This window comes from Coregonus lavaretus (genome assembly GCF_964263955.1).
Source record: "Coregonus lavaretus genome assembly, chromosome: 9".
In the NCBI taxonomy this organism is placed as follows: domain Eukaryota; kingdom Metazoa; phylum Chordata; class Actinopteri; order Salmoniformes; family Salmonidae; genus Coregonus; species Coregonus lavaretus.
The window spans coordinates 10,565,260-10,592,460 of record NC_139996.1 but is presented as its reverse complement, the minus strand read 5'-3'; the positions used below and the strand labels follow the sequence as shown (position 1 = coordinate 10,592,460).

At 44.5% G+C, this 27,201-nt stretch overlaps 1 protein-coding gene across 1 annotated transcript in view; it reads left to right on the top strand.

The window, feature by feature from the left end:
* LOC311134895 (solute carrier family 23 member 2) overlaps nucleotides 1-27,201 on the top strand; it is a gene marked incomplete at both ends in the record, with an annotated part of 65,582 nt that overhangs the window by 19,129 nt on the left and 19,252 nt on the right. Inside the window, one exon of the mRNA XM_084168661.1 lies at nucleotides 22,186-22,367. Within this exon, the coding sequence (XP_084024787.1) occupies nucleotides 22,186-22,367 (182 nt within the window). The remainder of the gene's footprint in view (nucleotides 1-22,185; nucleotides 22,368-27,201) is intronic.

Here is a 27,201-nt window from a genome sequence, read left to right as displayed (position 1 = left end):
TCCCTGTCAGCGGGAAGCTGTCCCGTCAAAATCCTTTGATCGGGATATATGAATCCCTCTGGGTGCTGGGGTGTGGGTGGCTTGATCCGGTCGCTCAGCTGGTCCCGAAAGATTGGGTCCTCTCCTCTCCAGGCGTTGGACGACCTGGAGAACCCGATCCATCGCTTCTCCCAAGCTGGCTAGCATCGTAGAATGCTCCCAGACCCGCACCATGACTCCAGGCATGTGCTCCTCTCCTGCTGACTCCATGTCTTGGTGTGTGATTCTGTGATGAGTGATTTCGAAGGAGTCAGGCGCAGGAGGGTAAATCACAGAATAACAGGATTTATTCCGAAACACAGAGTTACACAGTAATGCGTCAAAACACTCCAGTGCGCAAAACAGGTGCACTGGAAACAACAAGGCACACAGGGAAATATCCTGGCGATATAAAATACAAGGCGCTCCACCGAGCTTCTCTAACCTCCACAATAAACAATCACACACAAAGACAAGGGGGCAGAGGGAACACTTATACAGGTACTGATGAGGGGATATGAACCAGGTGTGTGTAATAAACAAGACAAAACAAATGGAATGATGAGATGAGGAGCTTAGCGGCAGTGGCTAGAAGGCCGGTGACGACGAACGCCGAAGCAGCTTCAGAGGAATTTGTGACAGTGTCAATGAATGATTTCACCTGTATTGCTACACTTTGCACATCAAAGTAAATCTCAGCTCTGTTAAAAGTACACGCAAGAAAAACTATTTTATTTATCATTGTGATTAAGGAGTCAAATTTAAACAGAGTAATATGCCCCACCAACATTAGACAACTATAACTAATAACCTAAAATTGCTGAAATAGGTACTGTAAATCAAATCAATGATGATAGAATAGTCAGATTAACTGATAATTGGCACAGACGTGGTGGTGTAGCTGGAGGATCGAAGTTAAAATCCCAGGTGACGACATGTTGAATAATAGTTACTGTATAAATGAACATGCACAATGTAATCATGTATGTCAACGTGTGTCAAATATGTACGTTGAAAACATTGTATGTTAAAAGCATTGTAACCAATTCCACAACCTTTTTTTAGGTAAGACTCCCAAATAATTATTTCTAGTTGAATGAGCAAATGAGACAAGTTGAGCAAACACATCATTTTAAGTTTACTGAATTTTTGCCTACGTTTTCTCAAGTTGGAGCTAAGTTTGGGCCAACAATTTGGACCGAAAAGTTGAGTAAACAAAAAAATGCTGTGGAACCAGTTACTTAATAATAATTAGTTGAAACAACTAGGTGTATTTTTACAATGCATGATGACTGAATTGCGTATTGCAAAGATTCAACCATGACTTCAGACCAAATTTTTTAAATATCTGGTTTGCATAACCATTGTTGCCTTAGTTAGCATTTACTGGTAGATATCATAAGTTGAAACATCTTTCCTACCCTACTGGCTACCGATGTCGTTCAATTCTGTGAGCTGCTCCATGTGACAACCAGTTGAGAGCTGCGGGATCTTGCTGCCTGATATTCTGCTGAAACTAGCTATGTGTGTATGGTGCATGTGAATATAGTTCACGTGCTTTGCGATTGTGTAGGCTACTTTGTGCATGATTTCTCTATTGAATTACATGATTGATACGGCGTATACCTCCACTATATTACTTTGATACGCATCAGTGGAGATTAAGAAGTGAGTATATGCAATGCCCACTGAAAAAAATGTTGGGTATACAGCATATACCTGCGTATATCCCCTACTACACCTCTGTATGTACTGTGTCTATATTCAATAGTGAGTGCTAAAAAGCTAACAAACTGTTGGAACTCACTCATATCCAAGAAACCCAGGACTCTAAATCAAACTGTATTTTTTTTCAGGGAGTTTATTTAGTTTACTTGCTTACACTGCCGACTGTAAATTAAATATGTATCCTCAGCTGCAGCTTGTTACAGAACGTTTCAGATATTTCAGCCCTCATCAGGTATGAGTCACTGCTTCTTATATAAGCCTTAAAAGTCATTAGAAAGTACACCTAGTGACAGGTGACTGCCTCAAGGGAGGCCCTTACAAATATTCTTGACACTGACCATTTTAGGGCTTAGGCTAGATAAATTACCTTAAATAGTTTGCAGTTCAGTGCCTGCGTGTTTACTGCTTCACCCAACATATTTGATTGAACACATTGGTCGTTTAGTCAAGACAAGTCTTGACAGTAAAGACAGGTTTTAGGTGGATTTTTTTGTTACATTTCACAACACACCCTAAAACATTTAAGACACGTTGATGGATGATTATAGTGAAAGTTGATGGATGTTTATAGGGAATATTGATGGATTTTTATAGGTGTAACAGATTTCATCGTACTTCGTGACTCACTTGCGTTGCGTTTTTATAGAAAGGAATGCCCAGCCAGTATTTATTCTGACAATAGACAAAATGAAACACATTACAGTGCATTCAGAAAGTATTCAGACCCCTTGACTTTTTCCACATTTTGTTACGTTACAGCCTTATTCTGAAATGGATTAAAAAACATGTTTTTGTCATCAATCTACACACAATATCCAGTAATGAAAAAGCAAAAATAGGTTTATAGAAAATCTTGCAAATGTATAAAAAAATAAATAATGAAATATCACATTTACATAAGTATTCAGACCCTTTACTCAGTACTTTGTTGAAGCACCTTTGGCAGCGATTACAGCTTAGAGTCTTCTTGGGTATGATGCTACAAGCTTGGCACACCTGTATTTGGGGAGTTTCTCCCATTTTTCTCTGCAGAACCTCTCAAGCTCTGTCAGGTTGGATGAGGAGCGTCGCTGCACAGCTATTTCAGGTCTCTCTAGAGATTTTAGATCGGGTTCAAGTCCGGGCTCTGGCTGGGCCACTCAAGGGCATTCAGAGACTTGTCCCGAAGCCACTCCTGTGTTGTCTTGGCTGTGTGCTTACGGTCATTGTCCTATTGGAAGGTGAACCTTCGCGCCAGTCTGAGGTCCTGAGCGCTCTGGAGCAGGTTTTCATCAAGGATCTCTCTGTACTTTGCTCCATTCATCTTTCCCTCGATCCTGACTAGTCTCCCAGTCCCTGCCGCTGAAAAACATCCCCACAGCATGATGCTGCCACCACCATGCTTCACCGTAGGGATGGTGCCAGGTTTCCTCCAGACATGACACTTGGCATTCAGACCAAATAGTTAAATCTTGGTTTCATCAGACCAGAGAATCTTGTTTCTCATGGTCTGAGAGTCCTTGGTCTGAGAGTGGTGCAGCGGTCTAAGGCACTGCATCGCAGTGCTAGAAGCGTCACTACAGACCAGGGTTGGATCCGGGGTTGTATCACAACCGGCCGTGATCGGGAGTCCCATAGGGCGGCGTACAATTGGCCTAGCGTTGTCCGGGTTACGGGAGGGTTTGGCCGGGGGGCTTTAGTTGGCTCATCGCTCTCTAGCGACTCCTTGTGGCGGGCCGGGCACCTGCAGGCTGACTACGGTCGTCAGTTGAACAGTGTTTCCTCCGACACATTGGTGCGGCTGGCTTCCGGGTTAAGCGGGCGGGTGTTAAGAGGCGCGGTTTGGCGGGTCATGTTTCGGGGGACGCATGACTCGACCTTCACCTCCCGAGCCCGTTGGGGAGAGGCAGTGATGAGAATATCGAAATTGGGGAGAATACCTATGTAAATAAGGTATTTCAGTTTTCTATTTTTAATACCTTTGCAAAAATGTCTAAAAACCTGTTTTTGCTTTGTCATTATGGGGTATTGTGTGTAGATTGTTCAGTATTGTTTTGTTTGTTTTTGTCATCTTAGAATAAACCTGTAACTTAACAAAATGTGGAAAAAGTCAAGGGGTCTTAATGCTTTCCGAAGGCACTGTAGCTGTGTAGGACAACAGTATGTATGCATGTCAATTTCAGACTGTGTATTTTGTAATCAAACATCATAACAATGAAGAAAATTATACAAAGTACAATAAATGTAAATACCTGATGATACACACAAGGAAGCACATTAGATATGCAGGACAACAGTATGTGTATTAGCAGGGAGCTAATGTGATCATTACAATTAGAGCATGCTAGCTAACTCGCTCTTACAGCAATAACATACAAAAGCACATCCCAGGATGCCCCCAATACAGTGGCGACCAGTCATTCAGAGCCCCACCTGTTTAACAAAAAAATAAATATATATAATTGGGTCACATATCAGTTTGCAAACAATGTAAAAACAAATTAATTGAGTGAATAAAGCCGCAAACAAACATGGTCTCTTTCTTGCTGTCTTGAGTAAGGCAGCTCCAAAATGCAGGTGTTCCAGCCTAGCTCAGTGCTTTCTGTGGTGGAGGGGCAGCCAGCAGAAAATACAGAGTGTAGGCATTGGTAATCTTCTCTAGTTGCGCCGTGATTGGCTCAGTGTTCTGCCACTCATGGGGACACTACATCACTGCAGAATCTACAGGGCGAGCTAGGCAGTTCAAGACCCCTTAGGTGCTGCCATAGAAGGCTCAAGGTCATTGGCCGCAGATAAAATGACGTCAAATCACGTTATATCTACCGTAGCTTTGATTGGACTGATCATGTCAACATCATACTTTCAAAATCTTAGCTAGCAAGCTAGACAAGCAGTTATCATCATTAATCATGTCAACAATCTACTGGCAAATCCTTTTCGATCCTTGTTAGGTGAAAAATCTGTCGATGTGCCCTTGAGCAAGGCACTTAACCCTAATTGCTCCTGTAAGTCGCTCTGGATAAGAGCGTCTGCTAAATGACCAATTATTATTATTATTATTGTTAAATTAAAATAAATGATAGATAAAACTTATCGGTGCTCATCGGCCATTGGACATAAACATTACATAACAAGTTGGAAATCGCAAATTCAACAATGACTGGTTTGGAAGGAAACAGTGGCTAACTGCAAGCGTTGCAAAGCAATGACTCTTTTGCTTCCCCTGCCTGCTATACGGTGGAGATGGTGTGTGGTCCAAATCTGGGTTAAAGGATTTAAAACATCTGTCTGAAAGGGTCTCGTTTCCAAGCCTTAAAGGATAAACATTTACACACAAAACCATGGGCCAGAAATATGCTTTCAATGCTGTCAATCCAGCATGACTTCTGCCGCATTCAAAACAACTGGAAACTCGGAACTAGGAAATCTCAGACTTCAGTGAGTTCAAGACAACTGGGAACTAGCTCCGACTGGTAAAATACGTTTTGAATGGTCATCCAACTCGAAATTCCAAGTCGGTAACTCTGGCCTCTTTCTAGTGCTCCGACCTGAAGATCACTCACGTCATGATTTGACCTTGTTTTTTTCCGAGGTCCCAGTTGTCTTGAAAGCACCATAAATCCAGAGGATGCCAGACTTTGATGACAAAGTTTGATGACAAAATTTGCCCACAAGAAGGACCGCCACCTGACCACACAACTGAACAGTAGTCCAGGAGCGACAAACCTAGGGCCTGTAGGACCTGCCTTGTTGATTGTGCTGTTCAGAAGGCAGAGCCGTGCTTTATTATGGATAGACTTCTCTCTGTATCAATATGTTTTGACCATGACAGTTTACAATCCAGGGTTACTCCAAGCAGTTTAGTCACCTCAACTTGCTCAATTTCCACATTATTTCCACATTATTCATTATTCATTCAATTCCTCATCAATCCACAGGGATTTAACAGTTTTTACAGTCATTTTCTTAATGGGTAAATGCTTATTAGTAACTGGGATAAGCTATTTCATAAATGTGTCAAGTGCAGCGTCTGGTTGCTCGTCATTACACACCATGGACCAACAAATATTATTGACATCAACAACATAGGAATCACTACAAAACGTATTGTATGACCTCTTATACACTATATTAGGCCCAGCCTTTGGAACTTTGGTTTTCCTAGATATGGCTACTATATTGTGATCACTACATCCGATGGATTTGGATACTTTCTGCATCATTAGTAAAGATGTTGTCACGATCGTCTAAAACCGGAGACCAAGGCGCAGCGTTGCGAGTGAACATGATGACTTTAATTTATAAAGCACGTCAATACAAAACAAAAGACGAAAGTGAAGTCCAACAGTGACAATGACTGAACTTGGAACAAAAACCCACAACACCCAAGAGAAAACACACAGTATAAATATGGCTCCCAATCAGAGATAACGAGCCGACAGCTGACACTCGTTACCTCCGATTGGGAGTCAATGACCAAACCTAGAAATAAACGTGACAGAAATGCAACCATAGAAAATCACCCAAAACCCAACAAAACACAATACACCCTGGCTCAAATACAAAAGTCCTGGAGCCAGAGTGTCACAGTACCCCCCCCTAAAGGTGCGAACTCCGGGCGCACCAGCATACAGTCTAGGGGAGGGTCTGGGTGGGCGTCTGTCCACGGTGGCGGTTCTGGCCCTGGTCGTGGTCCCCCCCCCACCTTAGTCACTACCCGCCTCCGTAGCCTCCTCCACATGACCACCCCCCAACTAAACCCCACTGGATTAAGGGGCGGCACCGGACTAAAGGGCAGCACCGGACTAAGGGGCAGCACCGGACTAAGGGGCAGTACCGGACTAAGGGGCAGCACCAGGATAAGGGGCAGCACCGGGCTAAGGGACAGCACCGGACTCAATGGCGGATCCTGGCTGGCTGGCTCTGGCGGATCCTGGCTGGACGGCTCTGGCGGATCCTGGCTGGACGGCTCATGGCTGGCTGAAGGATCTGGCTGCTCATGGCTGGCTGACGGATCTGGCTGCTCATGGATGGCTGACGGATCTGGCTGCTCATGGCTGGCCGACGGATCTGGCTGCTCATGGCTGGCCGACGGATCTGGCTGCTCATGGCTGGCTGAAGGATCTGGCTGCTCATGGCTGGCTGACGGATCTGGCTGCTCATGGCCGGCTGACGGATCTGGCTGCTCATGGCCGGCAGAAGGCTCTGGCTGATCCTGTCTGGCGGAAGGCTCTGGCTGATCCTGTCTGGCAGAAGGCTCTGGCTGATCCTGTCTGGCAGAAGGCTCTGGCTGATCCTGTCTGGCGGAAGGCTCTGGCTGATCCTGTCTGGCAGAAGGCTCTGGCTGATCCTGTCTGGCGGAAGGCTCTGGCTGATCCTGTCTGGCAGAAGGCTCTGGCTGATCCTGTCTGGCGGAAGGCTCTGGCTGATCCTGTCTGGCGGAAGGCTCTGGCCGATCCTGTCTGGCAGAAGGCTCTAGCGGCTCCGGTCTGGCGGACGGCTCTGACGGCTCATGGCAGACGGGCGGCTTAGGCGCCTTTGGGCAGACGGGCAGTTCAGGCCCCGTTGGGCAGACGGCAGACTCTGGCCGTCTGAGGCGCACCGTAGGCCTGATGCGTGGTGCCGGAACTGGAGGTACCGGGCTGAGGACACGCATCTCAGGGCTAGTGCGGGGAGAAGCAACAGGGTATGCTGGAACCTGGGGACGCACATAAGGGCTAGTGCGGAGAGCCGGAACAGGGCATGCTGGACCCTGGGGACTCACATAAGGCCTAGTGCGGAGAGCCGGAACAGGGCATGCTGGACCCTGGGGACTCACATAACGCCTAGTGCGGAGAGCCGAAACAGGGCATGCTGGACCCTGGGGACTCACATAACGCCTAGTGCGGAGAGCAGCAACAGGACGCACAGGACTCGGGGAACACACAGGAGGCTTGGTGCGTGGTGTAGGCACTGGTGGTACTGAGCTGGAGCGGGGAGGTGGCGCCGGAAATACCGGACCGTGCAGGCTTACTGGCCCCCTTGAGCACTGAGCCTGCCCAACCTTACCCGGGTTGATGCTCCCCGTCGCCCGACCAGTACGGGGAGGTGGAATAACCCGCACCGGCCTATGTGGGCGAACCGGGAACACCATGCGTAAGGCTGGTGCCATGTACGCCGGCCCGAGAAGACGCACTGGTGGCCTGATGCGTTGGGCCGGCTTCATGACATTCGGCTCAACGCTCAATCTAGCCCGGCCGATACGTGGAGCTGGAATGTACCGAACCGGGCTATGCCTGCGTACAGGAGACACCATGCGCTCTACTGCGTAACACGGTGTCTGCCCGTACTCTCGCTCTCCACGGTAAGTCCAGGAAGTAGGAACAGGCCGAGCTGGGCTGGCGACGCACATCGTGGACCTGGTGCGTGGAGTAGGAACAGGCCGGTCCGTACCGGGAACACACACCACTGGCCTTAACTGGGGATCAGGAACGGGCCGGACCGGACTGGTAACACACCTCAGTCTCTCACGCCGTGCCACAACAACTTCCCTTCCTCTACTCGCCAATGGCTCCCGTAATCCGATAGCCTTCTCTCCACCTCTCCCTGTGGCAGCCTCCTGCTGCCCAACCGCCCAAGCCATGTGCCCCCCCCAAAAAAACTTTTTGGGGTTGCCTCTCGTCCCTCCGACGATGGCCCTGCCGACGCCGTTGTTCCTCTCTCCGTCGCCTCTCCACTGTCTCGCTCCATGGACGGCGATCCATCCCCTCCAGGATTTCCTCCCAAGTCCAGGACCCTTTTCCGTCCAAAATCTCCTCCCATGTCCAGACCTTTGGAGCTGGGTCCTGTTGCCGCTTGACACGCTGCTTGGTCCTCTTATGGTGGGTTTTTCTGTCACGATCGTCTAAAACAGGAGACCAAGGCGCAGCGTTGCGAGTGAACATGATGACTTTAATTTATAAAGCACGTCAATACAAAACAAAAGACGAAAGTGAAGTCCAACAGTGACAATGACTGAACTTGGAAAAAAAACCCACAACACCCAAGAGAAAACACACAGTATAAATATGGCTCCCAATCAGAGATAACGAGCCGACAGCTGACACTCGTTACCTCCGATTGGGAGTCAATGACCAAACCTAGAAATAAACGTGACAGAAATGCAACCATAGAAAATCACCCAAAACCCAACAAAACACAATACACCCTGGCTCAAATACAAAAGTCCTGGAGCCAGAGTGTCACAGATGTGATCAATACATGTTGATGATTTCATTCCTGTGCTGTTTGTAACTACCCTGGTAGGTTGACTGATAACATGAACCAGGTTGCAGGCACTAGTTACAGTTTGAAGATTTCTCTTGAGTGGGCAGCCTGATGAAAGCCAGTCAATATTTAAATCACCCAGAGAATATACTTCTCTGTTGATATCACATACATTATCAAGCATTTCACACGTTATACAGATACTGACTGTTAGCACTTAGTGGTCTATAGCAGCTTCCCACCAGAATGGGCTTGAGGTGAGGCAGATGCGGTACCGCATCCTGTTTATGTTTAGCCTCAGCCCAAACTGTGTCGTCATTACCAGCTGTTGTCTTAGCTCTCTCAAATTACACCGTGATTGCTTTATGCCTCTCTCCCATCTCAATATGGTTAGCTTATTGTTGTTTCGGTTATTTCTAATTGTACTATTTCACTGTAGATCCCCCAGCCCAGCTAAACCTGCCTTAGATAGCTCCTTTGTCCCACCCCACATACACGCGGAGACCGACTCAATTGGTGCCTCCAGTGATGCTATCTCTTTCATTGTTACCCAATGCTTAGGTTTACCTCCACTTTACTCATATCCTTCCATATCGTTGTCTGTACATAATGCCCTGAATCTTTTCTACAACGCCCGGAAATCTGATCCCTTTATTCTATGTACCCAACGCACTAGAAGACCAGTTCTTAAAGCCTTTAGCCGTATCCTTATTCTAGTCCTCCTCTGTTCCTCCGGTGATGTAGAGGCTAACCCAGGCCCTGCAACCCTCAGTATCACTCCTACTCCCCAGGCGCTATCATTTGCTGACTTCTGTAATCGCAAAAGCCTTGGTTTCCTGCATGTAAATATCAGAAGTCTACTTCCTAAGTTTGAGTTATTCACTGCGTTAGCACACTCCGCCAACCCTGATGTTCTAGCAGTGTCTGAATCCTGGCTTAGGAAGGCCACCAAAAATTCTGAAATTTCCATCCCCAACTATAACATTTTCCGTCTAGATAGAACTGCCAAAGGGGGTGGAGTTGCAATCTACTGTAGATAGAGCCTGCAGAGCTCTATCATACTATCCAGGTCTGTGCCCAAACAGTTTGAGCTTCTACTTCTAAAAATCCACCTTTCCAAAAATAAGTCTCTCACTGTTGCTGCTTGCTACAGACCCCCCTCAGCCCCCAGCTGTGCCCTGGACACCATATGTGAATTGATTGCCCCCCATTTATCCTTAGAGTTCGTACTGCTTGGTGACCTAAATTGGGATATGCTTAATACCCCGGCCATCCCACAATCCAAACTAGATTCCCTCAATCTCACGCAAATGATCAACGAACCTACCAGGTACAACCCTAAATCCGTAACCATGGGTACCCTCATAGATATCATCCTGACTAACTTACCCTATAAATACACCTCCGCTGTCTTCAACCAGGATCTCAGCGATCACTGCCTTATTGCCTGCGTCCGTAACGGTTCCGCGGTCAAACGACCACCCCTCATCACTGTCAAACGCTCCCTAAAACACTTTAGCGAGCAGGCCTTCCTAATTGACCTGGCCCATATAGAGGATATAGATCTCATTCCGTCAGTAGAGGATGCCTGGTTGTTCTTTAAAAGTAATTTCCTCTCAATCTTAAATAAACATGCCCCATTCAAAAAATACAGAACTAAGAACAGATATAGCCCCTGGTTCTCCTCAGACTTGACTGCCCTTGACCAGCACAAAAACATCCTGTGGCGTACTGCATTAGCATCAAATAGCCCCTGCGATATGCAACTTTTCAGGGAAGTTAGGAACCAATATACACAAGCAGTCAGGAAAGCAAAGGCTAACTTTTTCAAACAGAAATTTGCATCCTGTAGCACTAACTCCAAAAAGTTTTGGGATACTGTAAAGTCCATGGAGAATAAGAGCACTTCCTCCCAGCTGCCCACTGCACTGAGGCTAGGAAACACTATCACCGCCGATAAATCTACAATAATCGAGAATTTCAACAAGCATTTTGCTACGGCTGGCCATGCTTTCCACCTGGCTACCACTACCCCGGCCACCAACTCTGCACCCTCCGCTGCAACTTGTCCATGCCCCCCCCCCCCCGCTTCTCCTTCACACAAATTCAGACAGCTGATGTTCTGAAAGAGCTGCAAAATCTGGACCCCTACAAATCAGCTGGGCTAGACAATCTGGACCCTTTCTTTCTAAAACTAGCCGCCGAAATTGTCGCAACCCCTATTACTAGTCTGTTCAACCTCTCTTTCGTAACGTCTGAGATCCCCAGAGATTGGAAAGCTGCCGCGGTCATCCCCCTCTTCAAAGGGGGTGACAATCTAGATCCAAACTGTTACAGACCTATATCCATCCTGCCCTGCCTTTCGAAAGTATTTGAAAGCCAAGTTAACAAACAGATCACCGACCATTTCGAATCCCACCGTACCTTCTCCGCTATGCAATCCGGTTTCCGAGCTGGTCATGGGTGCACTTCAGCCACGCTCAAGGTCCTAAACGATATTATAACCGCGATCGATAATAGACAGTACTGTGCAGCCGTCTTCATCGACCTGGCCAAGGCTTTCGACTCTGTCACAACCGCATTCTTATTGGCAGACTAAATAGCCTTGGTTTCTCAAATGACTGCCTCGCCTGGTTCACCAACTACTTCTCAGATAGAGTTCAGTGTGTCAAATCGGAGGGCCTGTTGTCTGGACCTATGGCAGTCTCTATGGGGGTGCCACAGGGTTCAATTATTGGGCCGACTCTTTTCTCCGTGTATATCAATGATGTCGCTCTTGCTGCTGGTGACTCTCAGATCCACCTCTACGCAGACGACACCATTTTGTATACATCTGGCCCTTCATTGGACACTGTGTTAATAAACCTCCAAACAAGCTTCAATGCCATTCAACACTCCTTCAGTAGCCTCCAACTGCTCTTAAACACTAGTAAAACTAAATGCATGCTCTTCAATCGAACGCTGCTGGAACCCGCCCACCCGACTAGAATCACCACTCTCGACGGGTCTGACCTAGAGTATGTGGACAACTACAAATACCTAGGTGTCTGGTTAGACTGTAAACTCTCCTTCCAGACTCACATTAAGAATCTCCAATCCAAAGTTAAATCTAGAATCTGCTTTCTATTTCTCAACAAAGCCTCCTTCACTCATGCTGCCAAACATGCCCTCGTAAAACTGACTATCCTACCGATCCTTGACTTCGGCGATGTCATTTACAAAATAGCCTCCAACACTCTACTCAGCAAATTGGATGTAGTCTATCACAGTGCCATCCGTTTTGTCTCCAAAGCCCCATACACTACCCACCACTGTGACCTGTACGCTCTTGTTGGCTGGTCCTCACTACATGTTCGTCGTCAAACCCACTGGCTCCAGGCCATCTATAAATCACTGCTAGGCAAATCCCTGCCTTATCTTAGCTCATTGGTCACCATAGCAGCACCCACCCGTAGTCTGCGCTCCAGCAGGTATATCTCACTGGTCATTCCCAAAGCCAACACCTCCTTTGGCCGCCATTCCTTCCAGTTCTCTGCTGCCAATGACTGGAACGAATTGCAAAAATCTCTGAAGCTGGAGACTCTTATCTCCCTCACTAACTTTAAGCATCAGTTGTCAGAGCATCTTACCGATCACTGCACCTGTACACAGCCCATCTAATATTAGCCCACCCAACTACCTCATCCCTATATTGTTATTTATTTTGCTATTTTGCACCCCAGTATCTCTATTTGCACATAATCTCTTGCACATCTAGCATTCCAGTGTTAATACTAATTGTAATTATTTTGCACTATAGCCTATTTATTGCCTTACCTCCATAACTTGCTACATTTGCACACACTGTATATATATTTTCTGTTGTATTTTTTGACTTTATGTTTTTTACCCCATATGTAACTCTGTGTTGTTGTTTTTATCGCACTACTATGCTTTATCTTGGCCAGGTCGCAGTTGTAAATGAGAACTTGTTTTCAACTGGCTTACCTGGTTAAATAAAGGTGAAATAAAAAAAATATATAAAAAAATTAACCTGTAGCCATATTCCTATAACATGAGATCCTCTTTACAGGAATGTGGTTCTAAATATAAACAGCCACACCTCCACCTTTGGCATTTCTGTATTTTCTATAGATCTTATAACCATGTATTGCTACAACTGTATCATCAAAGGTATAAGTGAGTTTCAGAGATTGTCAGAATATGAATGGCATCTGTTGCTACAAATTATTGATTTCATGAACATTGTTTCTTAAGCTACATATGTTGACTTGGGCTATTTTTAGCACCTTTCTGGGATGCTTGATTGTTTTTTATTGCTTTACTAGGAAGCTTAGCAGAGGTAGACATGCTCATGTTGTTTATGTTAGTGCAGGGTGAGCTGCACACAGTGGACTTCCTACTAGGGCACACCTCCTCAGTGCTAACAGTATCACTCTGGTTCATAGACACATGATTACAGCATGCAATAGCTGTGGGATCAGCAGAGGCATTCAGGGCAGTAAAAGGGACATACAGTGGGGAAAAAAAAGTATTTAGTCAGCCACCAATTGTGCAAGTTCTCCCACTTAAAAAGATGAGAGAGGCCTGTAATGTTCATCATAGGTACACGTCAACTATGACAGACAAAATGAGAGAAAAAAATTCAGAAAATCACATTGTAGGATTTTTTATGAATTTATTTGCAAATTATGGTGGAAAATAAGTATTTGGTCAATAACAAAAGTTTCTCAATACTTTGTTATATACCCTTTGTTGGCAATGACACAGGTCAAACATTTTCTGTAAGTCTTCACAAGGTTTTCACACACTGTTGCTGGTATTTTGGCCCATTCCTCCATGCAGATCTCCTCTAGAGCAGTGATGTTTTGGGGCTGTCGCTGGGCAACACAGACTTTCAACTCCCTCCAAAGATTTTCTATGGGTTTGAGATCTGGAGACTGGCTAGGCCACTCCAGCACCTTGAAATGCTTCTTACGAAGCCACTCCTTCGTTGCCCGGGCGGTGTGTTTGGGATCATTGTCATGCTGAAAGACCCAGCCACGTTTCATCTTCAATGCCCTTGCTGATGGAACGAGGTTTTCACTCAAAATCTCACGATACATGGCCCCACTCATTCTTTCCTTTACACGGATCAGTCGTCCTGGTCCATTTGCAGAAAAACAGCCCCAAAGCATGATGTTTCCACCCCTATGCTTTACAGTAGGTATGGTGTTCTTTGGATGCAATTCAGCATTCTTTGTCCTCCAAACACGACGAGTTGAGTTTTTACCAAAAAGTTATATTTTGGTTTCATCTGACCATATGACATTCTCCCAATCCTCTTCTGGATCATCCAAATGCACTCTAGCAAACTTCAGACGGGCCTGGATATGTACTGGCTTAAGCAGGGGGACACGTCTGGCACTGCAGGATTTGAGTCCCTGGTGGCGTAGTGTGTTACTGATGGTAGGCTTTGTTACTTTGGTCCCAGCTCTCTGCAGGTCATTCACTAGGTCCCCCCGTGTGGTTCTGGGATTTTTGCTCACCGTTCTTGTGATCATTTTGACCCCACGGCGTGAGATCTTGCGTGGAGCCCCAGATCGAGGGAGATTATCAGTGGTCTTGTATGTCTTCCATTTCCTAATAATTACTCCCACAGTTGATTTCTTCAAACCAAGCTGCTTACCTATTGCAGATTCAGTCTTTCCAGCCTGGTGCAGGTCTACAATTTTGTTTCTGGTGTCCTTTGACAGCTCTTTGGTCTTGGCCATAGTGGAGTTTGGAGTGTGACTGTTTGAGGTTGTGGACAGGTGTCTTTTATACTGATAACAAGTTCAAACAGGTGCCATTAATACAGGTAACGAGTGGAGGACAGAGAAGCCTCTTAAACAAGAAGTTACAGGTATGTGAGAGCCAGAAATCTTGCTTGTTTGGAGGTGACCAAATACTTATTTTCCACCATAATTTGCAAATAAATTCATTAAAAATCCTACAATGTGATGTTCTGGATTTTTTTTTCTCATTTTGTCTGTCATGTTGACGTGTACCTATGATGAAAATTACAGGCCTCTCTCATCTTTTTTAAGTGGGAGAACTTGCACAATTGGTGGCTGACTAAATACTTTTTTCCCCACTGTACGTGAGAATGCTATTCATTGACTACAGCTCAGTATTTAACACCATAGTGCCCTCAAAGCTCATCACTAAGCTAAGGATCCTGGGACTAAACACCTCCCTCTGCAACTTGATCCTGGACTTCCTGACGGCCCGCCCCCAGGTTTTAAGGGTAGGTAACAACACATCTGCCACACTGATCCTCAACACGGGGGCCCCTCAGGGGTGCGTGCTCAGTCCCCTCCTGTACTCCCTGTTCACCCATGACTGCATGGCCAGGCACGACTCCAACACCATCATTAAGTTTGCCGATGACACAACAGTGGTAGGCCTGATCCCCGACAATGATGAGACAGCCTATAGGGAGGAGGTCAGAGACCTGGCCGTGTGGTGCCAGGATAACAACCTCTCCCTCAACGTGACCAAGACAAAGGAGATGATTGTGGACTACAGGAAAAAAAAGAGGACTGAGAACGCCCCCATTCTCATCAACGGGGCTGTAGTGGAACAAGTTGAGAGCTTCAAGTTCCTTGGTGTCCACATCACCAACAAACTATCATGGTCCAAACACACCAAGACAGTCGTGAAGAGGGCACGACAAAGCCTATTCCCCCTCAGGAGACCGAAAAGATTTGGCATGGGTCCTCAGATCCTCAAAAAATTCATCACTGGGGTTAAACTTCCTGCCATCCAGGACCTCAATACCAGGCGGTGTCAGAGGAAGGCCCTCAAAATTGTCAAAGACTCCAGCTACCCTAGTCATAGACTGTTCTCTCTGCTACCGCATGACAAGCGGTACCAGAGTGCCAAGTCTAGGTCCAAAAGACTTCTCAACAGCTTCTACCCCCCAAGCCATAAGACTCCTGAACAGCTAATCATGGCTACCCGGACTATTTGCACTGCCCCCCCACCCCCACCCCCACCCCCAACCCATATTTTTACGCTGCTGCTACTCTGTTAATTATTTATGCATAGTCACTTAACTCTACCCACATGTACATATTATCTCAACTACCTCAGCTAGCCGGTGCCCCCGCACATTGACTCTGCACCGGTACCCCCCTGTATTTATAGCCTCCCTACTGTTATTTTATTTTACATCTGCTATTTTTTTCTCAACACTTTTTTGTTGTTGTTTAATTTACTTTTTTATAAAAAAATAAAGGCATTGTTGGTTAAGGGCTGTAAGTAAGCATTTCACTGTAATGTCTACACCTGTTGTATTCGGCGCATGTGGCCAATAACATTTGATTTGATTCATCGACTTATACAAATCCACAAGGAGTCAGTAGTTACCACATTTGTTTAAGCAAGTCAGCCATATCAGCTATGGTTTTTAAAAAGGCAGTACATGAGGCTGAATGACTGTTTCGCTGCCAGACAAGGCTCCGCTGATAGCCAGGTGTAGCAGTGGTAAGGATTCACTCTCGGCTGTTGGGACACCTTTATGTAGGCCCTAACAGTTTGTGGGCACCATTTGTCACTGTTATAGTGAAATTATTGCATTGTTTAGTGTTGTGTTGTGTAGTGGCTTTGCTGGCATGCATCCCCCCCCCCAAAAATGTTGAGTTTACCCCACCAAGATTTACATGCTAAAATCGTGTTTTTAGAAATGTTTGCACATTTATTGAAAATTAAATACAGAAATAGCTCATTTACATATGTATTAAGATCCCTGAGTCAATACTTTGTAGAAGCACCTTTGGTGGCAATTACAGCTGTTAGTCTTTTGGGGTAAGAGCCTTGCACACCTGGATTGTACAATATTTGCCCATTATTCTTTTTAAAATCCTTCAAGCTCTGCTAAGTTGATTGTTGATCATTGCTAGACAGCCATTTTCAAGACTTGCCACAACCGATTTAAGTCAAAACTCTAACTAGGCCACTCAGGAACATTCAATGTCATCTTGGTAAGAAACTCTAGTGTTGATTTGGCCTTGTGTTTTAGGTTATTGTCCTGCTGAAAGGTGAATTTGTCTCACAGTGTCTGTTAGAAAGCAGACTGAATCAGGTCTTCCTCTAGGAGTTGATCCCCTGCTGATTTTGTACGTTTTCCCACTGACAAAGAAATGATCAGTCTATAATTTTAATGGAAGGTTTATTTGAACAGTGAGAGACAGAATAACAACAAAAAGATCCAGAAAAACGCATGTCAAAAATGTTATAAATTGATTTGCATTTTAATGAGGTAAATATGTATTTGAACCCCTCTCAATCAGAAAGCTGAGATTAGGAGCACACTCTTAAAGGGAGTGCTCCTAATCTCAGTTTGTTACCTGTATAAAAGACACCTGTCCACATAAGCAATCAATCAATCAGATTCCAAACTCTCCACCATGGTCAAGACCAAAGAGCTCTCCAAGGATGCCAGGGACAAGATTGTAGACTTACACAAGGCTGGAATGGGCTACAAGACCATCGCCAAGCAGCTTGGTGAGAAGGTGACAACAGTTGGTGCGATTATTAAAGACCTGTCAATCTCCCTCGGCCTGGGGCTCCATGCAAGATCTCACCTCGTGGAGTTACAATGATCTTGAGAACGGTGAGGAATCAGCCCATAACTACACGGGAGGATCTTGTCAATGATCTCAAGGCAGCTGGGACCATAGTCACCAAGAAAACAATTGGTAACACACTAGGCCGTGAAGGACTGAAATCCTGCAGCGCCCGCAAGGTCCCCCTGCTCAAGGAAGCACATATACAGGCCCGTCTGAAGTTTGCCAATGAACATCTGAATGATTCAGAGGAGAACTGGGTGAAAGTGTTGTGGTCAGATGAGACCATAATGGAGCTTTTTGGCATCAGCCAGGGCATTGAAAATGTGTTGTGGATGGGTATTCCAGCATGACAATGACCCAAAACACACGGCCAAGGCAAGAAAGGAGTGGTTCAAGAAGAAGGACATTAAGGTCCTGGAGTGGCCTAGCCAGTCTCCAGACCTTAATCCCATAGTAAATCTGTGGAGGGAGCTGAAGGTTCGAGTTGCCAAACGTCAGCCTCGAAACCTTAATGACTTGGAGAAGATCTGCAAAGAGGAGTGTGACAAAATCCCTCCTGAGATGTGTGCAAACCTGATGGCCAACTACAAGAAACATCTGACCTCTGTAATTGCCAACAAGGATTTTGCCTCCAAGTATGTGGCAAAACCTTCTGTTTTGCAGAGGGGTCAAATACTTACATTTACATTTTACATTTTAGTCATTTAGCAGACGCTCTTATCCAGAGCGACTTACAGGAGCAATTAGGGTTAAGTGCCTTGCTCAAGGGCACATTTACGTCATTTAGCAGACGCTCTTATCCAGAGCGACTCACCAATTGGTGCGTTCACCCTATAGCCAGTGGGATAACCACTTTTACTTGTTTCCCTCATTAAAATGCAAATCAATTTATAACATTTTTGACATGCGTTTTTCTGGATTTTTTTGTTGTTATTCTGTCTCTCACTGTTGAAATAAACCTACCATTAAAATGATAGACTGATAATTTCTTTGTCAGTGGGTAAACGTACAAAATCAGCAGGGGATGAAATACTTTTTTCCCTCACGGTACCTGTATTCCGTTTATTTGTATCCTAAAAAAAACTCCTTAGTCCTTGCCGATGACAAGCATACCCATTACATGATGCAGCCACCACTATGCTTGAAAATAGGAAGAGTGGTACTCAGTGATGTGTTGTGTTGTATTTGACCCAAACATAACGCTTTATATTCAGGACAAAAAGTTAATTTCTTAGCCTTTTGTTTGTTGCATTATTACTTACAGTGAGGGAAAAAAGTATTTGATCCCCTGCTGATTTTGTACGTTTGCCCACTGACAAAGATATGATCAGTCTAATTTTAATGGTAGGTTTATTTGAACAGTGAGAGACAGAATATCAACAAAAAAATCCAGAAAAACGCATGTCAAAAATGTTATAAATGTATTTACATTTTAATGAGGGAAATAAGTATTTGACCCCTCTGCAAAACATGACTTAGTACTTGGTGGCAAAACCCTTGTTGGCAATCACAGAGGTCAGACGTTTCTTGTAGTAGGCCCCCAGGTTTGCACACATCTCAGGAGGGATTTTGTCCCACTCCTCTTTGCAGATCTTCTCCAAGTCATTAAGGTTTTGAGGTTGACGTTTGGCAACTCGAACCTTCAGCTTCCTCCACAGATTTTCTATGGGATTCAGGTCTGGAGACTGGCTAGGCCACTCCAGGACCTTAATGTGCTTCTTCTTGAGCCACTCCTTTGTTGCCTTGGCCGTGTGTTTTGGGTTATTGTCATGCTGGAATACCCATCCACGACCCATTTTCAATGCCCTGGCTGAGGGAAGGAGGTTCTCACCCAAGATTTGACGGTATATGGCCCCGTCCATCGTCCCTTTGATGCAGTGAAGTTGTCCTGTCCCCTTAGCAGAAAAACACCCCCAAAGCATAATGTTTCCACCTCCATGTTTGACGGTGGGGATGGTGTTCTTGGGGTCATAGGCAGCATTCCTCCTCCTCCAAACACGGCGAGTTGAGTTGATGCCAAAGAGCTCGATTTTGGTCTCATCTGACCACAACACTTTCACCCAGTTCTCCTCTGAATCATTCAGATGTTCATTGGCAAACTTCTTAGGGGCCTGTATATGTGCTTTCTTGAGCAGGGGGACCTTGCGGGCGCTGCAGGATTTCAGTCCTTGACGGCGTAGTGTGTTACCAATTGTTTTCTTGGTGGCTATGGTCCCAGCTGCCTTGAGATCATTGACAAGATCCTCCCGTGTAGTTCTGGGCTGATTCCTCACCGTTCTCATGATCATTGCAACTCCATGAGGTGAGATCTTGCATGGAGCCCCAGGCCGAGGGAGATTGACAGTGCTTTTGTGTTTCTTCCATTTGCGAATAATCGCACCAACTGTTGTCACCTTCTCACCAAGCTGCTCGGCGATGGTCTTGTAGCCCATTCCAGCCTTGTGTAGGTCTACAATGTTATCCCTGACATCCTTGGAGAGCTCTTTGGTCTTGGCCATAGTGGAGAGTTTGGAATCTGATTGATTGATTGCTTCTGTGGACAGGTGTCTTTTATACAGGTAACAAGCTGAGATTAGGAGCACTCCCTTTAAGAATGTGCTCCTAATCTCAGCTCGTTATCTGTATAAAAGACACCTGGGAGCCAGAAATCTTTCTGATTGATAGGGGGTCAAATACTTATTTCCCTCATTAAAATGCAAATCAATTTCTAACATTTTTTGACATGCGTTTTTCTGGATTTATTTGTTGTTATTCTGTCTCTCACTGTTTAAATAAACCTACCATTAAAATTATAGACTGATCATTTCTTTGTCAGTGGACAAACGTACAAAAATCAGCAGGGGATCAAATACTTTTTTCCCTCACTGTAAGTGCCTTGTTGCAAACAGGATGCATGTTTTGGAATATTTTTATTCTGTACAGTCTTCCTTCTTTTCACTCTGTCATTTAGGTTAGTATTGTGGAGTAACTACAATGTTGTTGATCCATCCTCAGTTGTCTCCTATCACAGCCATTAAACTCTGTAACTGTTTTAAAGTCACCATTGGCCTCATGGTGTAATCCCTGAGCGGTTTCCTTCCTCTCCAGCTACTGAGTTAGGAAGGATGCCTGTATCTTTGTAGTGACTGGGTATATTTTGACCCCATCCAAAGTGTAATAAATAACTTCACCATGCTCAAAGGGATATTCAGCGTCTGCTTTTTTTTTAAATACACATCTACCAATCGGTACCCTTCTTTGCGAGGCATTGGAAAACCTCCCTGTTCTTTGTGGTTGAATCTGTGCTTGAAATTCACTGCTCGATTGAGGAACCTTACAGATAATTGTATGTGTGGGGTACAGAGATGGGGTAGTTCTGAAAAAATCGTGTTAACCACTATTATTGAACACGGATTGAGTCCAAGCAACTTATCATGTGATTTGTTTAGCACATTTTTACTTCTGAATTTATTTAGGCTTATCATGAAAAAGGGATTGAATACTTATTGATTCAAGACATTTCAGCTTTCAATTAATTAAGAAAATGTTCTACAAACAAAATTCCACTTTCACATCATTTAGCAGACGCTCTTATCCAGAGCAATTAGGGTTAAGTGCCTTGCTCAAGGGCACATTGACAGAATTTTCACCAAGTTGGCTCTGGGATTAGAACCAGCGACCTTTCGGTTACTGGCACAACGCTCTTAACCACTAAGCTACCTGCCGCCTCATTAAGCAAACGCTCTTATCCAGAATGACTTACAGTTGGTGAGTGCATACATTTTTTCATACTGGTCCCAGTGGGAAATGAACCCACAACCCGGGGCCCCATTATGGGTTACACAAAATCTCAATATAATATAAATTCAGGCTGTAACAACACAACAAAATGTGAGAAAAGTAAAGGGGTGTGAAAACTTTCTGAATCCACTGTATATACATCAGGACAGGTACATAGTGAACTCGTACACATTGTAAATACGTAAATAGAATTCACTATTTCAGAACGTGACCTACCGCTTCCATGTCAATATCAGACTGGGATGAATTGACATTCGCAATCTCCCCCTATCTGCAAGCATGACCAATGGCAAAAGCGTTCCACAGGGATGCTGGCCCATGTAGACTCCAATGCTTCCCACAGTTGTGTCAAGTTGGCTGGATGTCCTGTGGGTGGTGGACCATTCTTGATATACACAGGAAACTGTTGTGCTTGAAAAACCCAGCAGCGTTGTAGTTCTTGGCACACTCAAACCAGTGCGCCTGGCACATACTACCATACCCCGTTCAAAGGCACTTAAATATGTTGTCTTGCCCATTCACTCTCTGAATGGAACACATACACAATCCATGTCTCAATTGTCTCAAGGCTTAAAAATCCTTCTTTAACCTGTCTCCTCCCCTTCATCTACATTGATTGAAGTGGATTAACAGGTGACATCAATAAGGGATCATAGCTTTCACCTGGATTCACCTGACCAGTCTATGTCATGGAAAGAGCAGGTGTTCCTAATATTTTGTACACTCAGTGTATTTCTGCAGTAGCAAGTGGAAACATAACCAACCATTTTACATAGGAAATGCATTAGCTTCCAGAGAATAAAGCAGTCTCACGCTAATATCTTTGCCTTGTCATTCACAGATCCAGGGGGCTATCCTGGTGTCTTCCCTGCTCCAACTAGTCCTGGGCTTGTCAGGTCTAGTGGGCCTAGTGCTGAAGTTTATCGGGCCCCTGGCCATCGCTCCCACCATCAACCTCATTGGCCTCTCACTCTTCATAGAAGCCGGGAAGAAATCTGGGGCCCACTGGGGAATAGCTGCCCTGTGAGTAAAAGTCATTTTGCTATATTCCTGCCAAAACTGACGTTCACTGTTGTTGTTTATTCAATGGAGGAGTGCAGAGGTTTTGAACAGGCTTCACTTGGCACCACTGCAGTCAAAGTTCAGATAATTTGACACTTGTTCTGTGACCAATGCAACCTTGAGGCGTGCAAACCATTAATAATAAGTGGGGCCTGATAATGACCAAGCCTTCTTGTAGGTCTATAGAAGCTCTGTTTTTGTAGCCTTTTCAATGTAAAACTGAATATGTGACCGACCGTCTCGATTCGGTCTTATTTAGCAAAATTTGAAATTGTGTTTTTTACATTGGATAAAAGTAGAGACTCAGAGCTAGAAACTGGTATATCATACACTACAGTTGAGGAACAATGGGAAAGTAATTCTGCTTGGAAAGTTGATAAACTTGCAACCCCACTTTTGAGAAAATTGTCCTTGAATGTTTTGGTACACCTACTGGAGAGCTCTTCTTTGTCTACACCCATTTAGTAGTGTACTAAACAACCAAAGATTTCAAGACTAAAGGCTGGTGTTATGATGAGTTTCTAGGTATCAAGTGATTACGAATGTAAGGATGTACTTAAACACTTTTGATGGGGAGTTCATATTAGTATTTAATATGTACATGGTTAGTTATAACAGAATGACAGAGCTTTGCCTCTCTCATCTCCCTCACTCTATAACAAAGATCCACTCTCTCTTTATATACACTCTGTTACAAGTCACTCCACGAACATCTGGTAATCATCATGGGCACTCCCATTCTTTGATGTTATTACTCTTTACCCCAAGTCAGTATATCCTGTCCATCAATCATGCTATCATAAACATCAGTAATCTCCTTTGACATAATGGAATGTAGACTCCATGGCCCCAAACCACTTATCTAGTAACTCTAATCTGGTCCCCACGATACTATGACATGACATCATAACACTATAAAAACCTCTTATCAGCTGGTTTATACTATGTCTATCGACATGTCTGTATACAGCTGTCGCAGTGACATCATGAATATTCTATTGTCGTCCGACATCAAACTTGTCGTTATGAAAAAGTATAAACACAAAAACTACAGGCTGCATGACATCAGCAGCCTGATTGTCCAAAACAGCATATCTGGTGTATTTTAACACCAATTAACCCATCCTTTAAAAAAATGAATTTAGTATATGTCAATCTAGCAAAGCAGGCAACTAAAAGCAACTTTCTAAACAATGTTTTGGTTCGTTTCTAGCTTGTTAGCTAGCTAACTGCCACTCAATATGGGTGGGAATAGTAGTGATCTTGATAATTATGGTCCCATCTCCAGGCTTCCATGTCTAGCTGAGATTCTTGAATCTTTGGTAAATAAGCAACTTCGCTCTTTTTATCTAAGCATGGTATTTTGAATATTAATCAACCTGGGTTTAGGCCAGGGCACAGCACTATCACAGCAACCACATTAGTTGTTAAGGATTGGATTACATCTTCACTCATCGGATGGTTCTATAATCAAACGAGTCCCTGCATACAAATACCTTAAAAAACATACAACCGGGATTGTTAAGAAGCTAAGATTTAAAGTAGGCTTTATCTACAGAAACAGATCTTGCTTTTCTCTAGTCAGCAGGAAGCAGATTGTGCAGTCAACTTTTCTACCTGTTCTTAATTATGGTGACACTATTTATGAAAGTGCAGCTGCTACTACTCTCAAACCCCTGGATGCCGTTTATCATAGTGCCCTTTGTTTTATCACAGGAGACATTTTTATTATTCATCATTGCATTATTTTTCCAAAGGTTGGCTGGACCGCTTTGAAGTCACATAGATCACATCATTACACTCTTTTTGTTTATAAAGCTCTGCTCCACAAACTTCCGACTTTCCTATCATCACTGTTAAGATTTAAAATGGCAAGTTATCAAACCCATTCATAGGGTTGGTTAACTCTGGAGACTGCTTTGGTGTCTAGAGAGTTACGTAAATCAGCTTTTAATATCCTTGTACACTATGTTTGGAATAATCTCCAAAATACAGTACATTTCGACTGGATGCTTCGGTGTCCCTAGGGCAATTCCGACAACTGACAGAGGATTTTTATAATGAAGAATGTGTTTGTTTTAATTTTCTGTGTTTTGTATCTTAATGTGTATATTGTGTATATTTACAGTGCATTCGGAAAGTATTCAGACCCCTTCACTTTTTCCACATTTTGTTACGTTACAGACTTATTATAAAATGGATTTAAAAAATAAAAAATCTACACATAATACCCCACAATGACAAAGCAAAACAGGTTTTTAGACATTTTTGCAAATGTATACAATTTAAAAAAAAGAAATACCTTATTTACATAAGTATACCCTTTGCTATGAGACTCGAAATTGATCTCAGGTGCATCCTTTTTCCAATGATCATCCTTGAGATGTTTCTACAACTTGATTGGAGTTCACCTGTGGTAATTTCAATTGATTGGACATGATTTGGAAAGGCACACACCTGTCTATATAACGTCCCAGAGTTGACAGTGCATGTCAGAGCAAAAAGCAAGCCATGAGGTCGAAGGAATTGTCCGTAAAGCTCCGAGACAGGATTGTGTCGAGGCACAGATCTGGGGAAGGGTACCAAAACATTTCTGCAGCATTGAAGGTCCCCAAGAACACAGTGGCCTCCATCATTCTTAAATGGAAGAAGTTTGGAACCACCAAGACTCTTTCTAGAGCTGGCCGCCCGGCCAAACTGAGCAATCGGGGGAAAAGGGCCTTGGTCAGGGAGGTGAACAAAAACCCGATGGTCACTCTGACAGAGCTCCAGAGTTCCTCTGTGGAGATGGGAGAACCTTCCAGAAGGACAACCATCTCTGCCGCACTCCACCAATCAGGCCTTTATGGTAGAGTGGCCAGACGGAAGCCACTCCTCAGTAAAAGGCACATGACAGCCCGCTTGGAGTTTGCAAGAAAGGCACCTAAAGGACTCTCAGACCGGTGAAGCATGATGGTGGCAGCATCATGCTGTGGGGATGTTTTTCAGCGGCAGGGACTGGGAGACTAGTCAGGATCGAGGGAAAGATGAACGGAGCAAAGTACAGAGAGATCCTTGATGAAAACCTGCTCCAGAGCGCTCAGGACCTCAGACTGGGGCGAAGGTTCACCTTCCAACAGGACAACGACCCTAAGCACACAGCCAAGAAAACATAGGAGTGGCTTCAAGGCAAGTCTCTGAATGTCCTTGAGTGGCACAGCCAGAGGCTGGACTTGAACCCGATCGAACATCTCTGGAGAGACCTGAAAATAGCTGTGCAGCGATGCTCCCCATCCAACCTGACAGAGCTTGAGAGGATATGCAGAGAAGAATGGGAGAAACTCCCCAAATAAAGGTGTGCTAAGCTTGTAGTATCATACCCAAGAATACTTGAGGCTGTAATCGCTGCCAAAGGTGCTTCAACAAAGTACTGAGTAAAGGGTCTGAATACCTTTGTGTTATGTGATATTTCAGTTTTTTATTTTTTATACATTTTCAGAATAAAAAACAACAAAAAACAACAACTGTTTTTGCTTTGTCATTGTGGGGTATTGTGTGTAGATTGATGAGGATTTTTTTTAAAAATCCATTTTAGAATAAGGCTGTAAAGTAAATTATTTTGGAAAAAAGTGAAGGGATCTGAATACTTTCCGAATGCACTGTATGTTTATCTATACTTGCCTTTTGATGTACTTGTTTTGTATTGTGCAGGCCAGGGCTCATTTGTAAAAGAGACTTTAGTCTCATTATGACTTCCCTTTTGAAATAAAGGTACATTTAAAAAAAATAAGGGTCACAGACCTACAGTAGCCTGTGTCTGGGAAGGTTTGCTATGGGGCGGCAGGTAGCTTAGTGGTTAAGAGCGTTGTGCCGGTAACCGAAAGGTCGCTGGTTCTAATCCCTGAGCTGACTAGGTGAAAAATCTGCCGATGTGCCCTTGAGCAAGGCACTTAACCCTAATTGCTCCTGTAAGTCGCTCTGGATCAGAGCGTCTGCTTAAATGTAAAAAAATTAGGCAAAACTGTGGTTGCATGTTTGGACGTGTTGATAATGAATTAGAAAGGAAAGGCTTTATTCCTGGAAGCAGGGCTGTGAGTTGAAGAGAGGATCTGCATCGTGGGGAACACCCTTGACCGGCTTCAGACAGCTGTCACAATATTAGATGGCGAAGATAAAACCCAAGGCCAGGCAGTCCCAAATGGCACCCTATTCCCTATATAGTGCCCTACTGTTGCCCGGGGTCCTCCAGTGCACCGCATAGGGAATAAGGTGCCATTTGGGATGCAAACTTAGTGAACAGGTTCTCACTCATCTGAGCACTGTTATCGAACTACAAATAGTTACCATCAGTATCCCACAAATACATAATGTGGCGCCACTAGAGATCCTGGTTCGACTCCAGGCTCTGTCGCAGCCGGCCGCGACCGGGAGACCCATGGGCGGCGCACGATTGGTCCAGTGTCGTCCAAGGTAGGGGAGGGTTTGGCCGGCAGCGATGTGTGTTCGTTTCCCACGAGGGGCCAGTATATAAAAATAAAAAACATGTATGCATTCACTAACTGTTAGTCGCTCTGGATAAGAGCGTCTGCTAAATGACTAAAAATGTAAGATAACATGCATTTGATTGTCATAATATGTTCTGGGGTTTATTGTTAATACACTATGCATTTTCAGTTAGTTTTATCACCCAGGATTTGCCTTAATCTCCCTTGGGTGGCAGCCTTTTGTTGTGAGCTTTAAGCAACGTCTTAACGTCTTAAATAAAGGGTGGGATCACACTCGCACAACTGCATGTAATGACATGTTATTCCTCGAG